This window comes from Sprattus sprattus (assembly GCF_963457725.1).
Source record: "Sprattus sprattus genome assembly, chromosome: 17".
Taxonomy (NCBI): Eukaryota; Metazoa; Chordata; class Actinopteri; order Clupeiformes; family Clupeidae; genus Sprattus; species Sprattus sprattus.
In genome coordinates, this window is record NC_137915.1 from 21,333,615 (window position 1) to 21,338,614 (window position 5,000).

General features: G+C 43.0%; 1 protein-coding gene across 1 annotated transcript in view; it reads right to left on the reverse strand.

The window, feature by feature from the left end:
- cnksr2a (connector enhancer of kinase suppressor of Ras 2a) overlaps positions 1–5,000 on the reverse strand; it is a gene marked incomplete at both ends in the record, with an annotated part of 80,283 nt that overhangs the window by 65,021 nt on the left and 10,262 nt on the right. The window contains one exon of the mRNA XM_080855392.1: positions 1,856–2,019. Coding sequence (XP_080711518.1) covers positions 1,856–2,019 — 164 coding nt within the window. The remainder of the gene's footprint in view (positions 1–1,855; positions 2,020–5,000) is intronic.

The following is a 5,000-nucleotide window of genomic DNA, read 5'->3' on the forward strand; positions in this document are numbered from 1 at the left end:
AACACAATCTGAACAGGTCAATAATAATACTTTTTTACTATAGTAAATGTGATGTTTCGGTAGTGACAATTTTTGGAAGAGTAAAAACATTCCAACACATTCTGAAAATACAATATAAAACTTGACAGTTCTTTTACTAGATATGTGTACTTTAGATATGGTACAATATACATACGGTCAAAGTTTTGGGAAAAAACCATACAAAAATTCAAAATATATCCGACATGACTTTGCATCAATTCGGTAGAATGGCCCATATACACTCTCTATCTGCTGAAAGGGGGGGGGGCAAGGTTGGGGCTTATGTTTTCTTATACATCTGAGCAAATATGAACCCTATGTATTGTATATGTACTGTTCAATAGAGAAATTGATTCCCTCCTGGCTCGCTGTTTCAGTAGCTGCTGCTCCCCATCTATGTAACCCAATCTTCCGAACCCGAGACGGCACCTGGGGCAGCAGGCGTACTTCCTGTGATGAGTCACTGGAGAATTCCAGAGCATTTGGTGGCAAGGAGTGACAAAATGCATCGAAATCGAACGTTGCCACACTGCTTCGTGCTCCCAAACTGAAAGGCTTATTTTCAGCACAATGCCCCCAAGGAGAGCCTTGAGGTTGGGCCGTCGTGACAAACTGCCCCATTAAGCCCAGGCAAGCTGCAGTCTGAGGATGCTGGGAGTACCTTGTGAGTTTTGTCCTCTTTATCCACCTCCAGTGTTTGCATGTACTCTTTCACATTTGGTAGCCAAATGGAAAGGATAAAGTTCTCATGGGACTGCTGATTTCCATTTCAAGTCATGGTGCCATTTGCATGAAAGTGTATTAGTCTTGTCTTAGAAATGAGCTTTAGCATTTTTGGTTGGTTGCATAACACCTTAACCCAGTGTAATTTACCTCAGACCAACAAGGAAGGCTCCCTAACCTCAGGCTAACTGCTATCTACGATCTATGTTGCCATGGAAACAACTAACTGTCATGGCGATTTATTTCTTTTGTGTGCTTGGTTATGCTTTGATCCCCAGTTTTCATTTAGTTCAAACTGTTTAAATATAGATAGGTTGTGGCAGCGACTGCGTGGTGCAGCTCAGTAAGACTGCCAGGCTCGTTGGCTTGCACAACCCTGGAGACTTGTAATGGTGGAAAGAATACTGTACTGCTTTGTGGACTTATGTGCACTACTGTGGAGACTAAACTTGAGTGAACAATGAGTTTCATTCTCAGGCAAGGAGTCTTCCACAGGGTCTTGCTATGGTGTTGGTATCTGTTCCGTATTAGCAGTGATCTCGTGACTATGTTTTGTGTCTGTTTGATTTTAATTAAGTAAGCTTACATGCTGGTTTGCATACATACAGCTTCAAATATCTTACTGATGTGACTGTAAGACAGATATTGGCACTTTAGAAGACCTCTAGCTAGCCAACAATTCTGAGGCATTATCAACTCAACTATTACCAGATAGTCGGGTTTTATCTGTTGTCTTTTGAATGTTGGATTGGTTTCCATCGCCATCATATTTTACTTGTTTAATTACCTTGTCTTTGCCATTACCTTGAAGTTTGCCTTTTTCCCAGCTTTCATATTTTGCCAACTGTGAGAATGGAGTGATGTTCACTCATCCAGAGTAAGTGCCTTACAGGCTGAGAAAACCACATTTACAGACCTGAGGTGGATTAAGAGGAAGACTGAAGGGCTCGTAAGAGGGCATCGTAGGTCCACTGCATCCATACTGTGTGTGTGTGTGTGTGTTTGTGTGTGCGTTTGTGTGTGTGTGTATATGTGTGTGTATATGTGTGTGTGTGTGTGTGTGTGTGTGTGTGTGTTTGTGTGTGTGTGTGTGTATGAGTATCCTTCTCACCAGAGCACAGAGCAGGTCCACAGCCTCCAGTATGAGCTCCTGGTGACCGATGCGGGACACCCCCAGGTCCTCCAGCTCCTGGTGGGTGATCCTCAGCAGCTGGTCTCCCCCGACTTTCTCCCGCTCAAAGTTCTTTATGTACTGCTGCAGACAGTCATCCAGCCCTGTAACACACACAGCATAGCAGCCCATGATCAATACACAACAATTGACTGGTTGATGTTGTCCTCATGAGAAAGGCCGACATCGAACCAAATACAGTGCTGTTGTTAAGGGACTATTGACTAGCAGATGCTGAGCTGCACATGCCTATGGAGAATGCTTGTCTAGAATATTTACTGAATGAAGCCAAAACAACACCAGTATACCCAAACTCATTGATGATATGCCTTAAAATGTAGTGAAAAAATTGATAAAAAATAGAATAGTGGATTCAATTGAGTATACATGATTCAAGAGTATGGGTACAAATGGGTACAAATCCGATGAAATGCCAGAGAGCATATGTTGTATACTTGCATACGTTTCATAATGTTTTATCCATATTGTGCAATTAGTATTGAGTACAGAAGAATTACTCCAAAGAATTCAGTCTAAATCCAGTCAATGACAAACTGACGGCCACAGCATAAACTGGATAATCTGGATAAACTCATCCGTATTACGCTGGGCAACCTTTGTCGTCACTAAACCCATTTGCAAGCTGCCCAAATCCAGAGACTACTGAAGTGTTCACTGGTTTCCCGAATGCCCAGCTTTGTCACCTGGCACGAAAGAATTTGATTATCCATGGGACTGACTTCTTTAAACAGAAGCTCCATGTGGATGAAGTGGCTAGCCCAATGAACTGAAAAGCAAACAAACAAAAACAAAAACAAACAAAAAACAAACAGAAAACAAACATGAAACACACACACACACACACACACACACTACACAACAGCATCCTGATTTGTAGGGCACCTGTGAAACCCCCTGCCAGAACACACACACACACACACACACACACACACACACACACACACACACACACACACACACACACACACACACACACACACACACACACACACACACACACACACACACACACACACACACACACACACACACACACACACACACACACACACACACACACACACACACACACACACACACACCCAAGCACCTCTGCTACAGTAAAGAGATGAAGAGAACAAGTCAGCGGAGACAAGGAACACTCATCTTAACTGAGATGTGCCATCTGTCCATTCCCAACCACTACAGTCTGAATGATTCTCCCGGGACTGACGTGACTTTCACATACACTTACAGAACATCATATAACATCAGGGCTAATCTTGTTTTTATCTGTTTGATCCAGCCTGTAGAGGGCTGATGATATACCCAACCATCCTGGAGCCAGCTGGTGAACCAGGACACACAGGCTCTGGACAGCCTTGTGGAGTGGATGGACAGCTGAGTCAACTGTGACTCAGAATCTGAACACAGTCACTGCTGAGCAGCTGATGCTAGCCACAACTGAAGCCAAAAGAACAAATTATAGAAACACAGTTATTAAAAAGGCGTATTTTTAAGTACACAGGGACATAGTATTTGTATTTATTTGCTTTTGATCCAATCCAACATTATAGTGTCTTTGAAATATGTACTTTTAGGGTTACGACATAAGGTAAAAATGTATTTAACCAACAAAGTTCTAAATCAACTAGCTCCACTGGTTACTCCGATTTCCATGTTGAACAACTACAATCAGCAGATCTAAAATGATTTGAATGTCGACTGGATTTTTAACATTCAGCACCATTATCCTTTGAAATGCACCATTTTCTCAACAACTGTTTTAAAGCCATCACAGTGTTCTTCTGCTAATAAGTAACAGGGACCTGTGCTGTCATCAGCTGTGAATGTGGACCAGCGAAATGACAGAGCACATGACCTAAGAGGAACGAACAAACAGCTGCTCATTAGGCAGAGCACCCTTCTACTATCAGGAGACAGGCCATCTTGGAAAAGGTAACACAAACAGACACTGGACAAATGTAAAAAATTCTTTTGAGAGTCTTGTTAGATATAGGGGAGACAGACAGACGGACAGACAGTTACCAGACACAGTCAGACAGTCAGACCGAAAGATTACACAGAGAAACAGACAGGGAGATGGATATGTCACTTCCTCTGACAGTGTCTTGAGGGCTTAATATAGGGGTATGTATTTGCATCTATGAGAAATAAATTGCTGATTCAGAGTCCCTGAGCTAATCAAGGCAGTTCGCCTCATCAGCAGGAACAATAACAAGTCTTTAGCCAAGCACCTCCACACTGCAGGGAGGGAGGGATGACAAACATCTTAAACACTGTACTTTCCTCAAAAATGCACATGTCAACATCATTTCTTGATGATATCAAAGCCTGTTGCCAACTTATACACAACTGTTAAGGCTCAGGAATGAAAAAAGAACACCTAACAGCAAACACTTTCTCCCTCTCTCTTTCTCTCTCTCTTTCTCTCTCACACATACAGTTCACACATACACACACATACACACACACATACACACACACACACACACACACACACACACACACACACACACACACACACACACACACACACAGACACACACACACACACACACACACACACACAAAGATAGAGTTCCTCACAACTACTCACACATATTACACAACAGCATCCTGATTTCTAGGGCACCTGTGAAACCCCCTGCCAGAAACGTACCCACACACACACACACAAACACACACACACAGTCTGAGTGCTACTGTCATCCTGAAAATAATGGCACCCACGGTCCACTGCACTGGAGAGAAAACCCATGTTTGTGTTGTGTGTGCTGAGTGTGAGTCTGTGTGGGTGTGTTACCATGGAGCAGGAAGAAAATATGACAGTAACCTTTAGTGTCACGGCAACATAAACTGCAGTCACTGTGCTGTCGGCCTGCCACCCATCATGCTGAAGAGAGGAACTATGGATGGTCAGAGATGACCCAAGCCAGGCAACAACACAAACACCAACTGCTAAAGGGCTGTCCACTTCTTCTCCTGACTGATTGGTTGATGTTCTGTTTAACTGGCATTCTGAAATGATTTCATTTGCAAGTGCAGGGGGCCATAACATTAC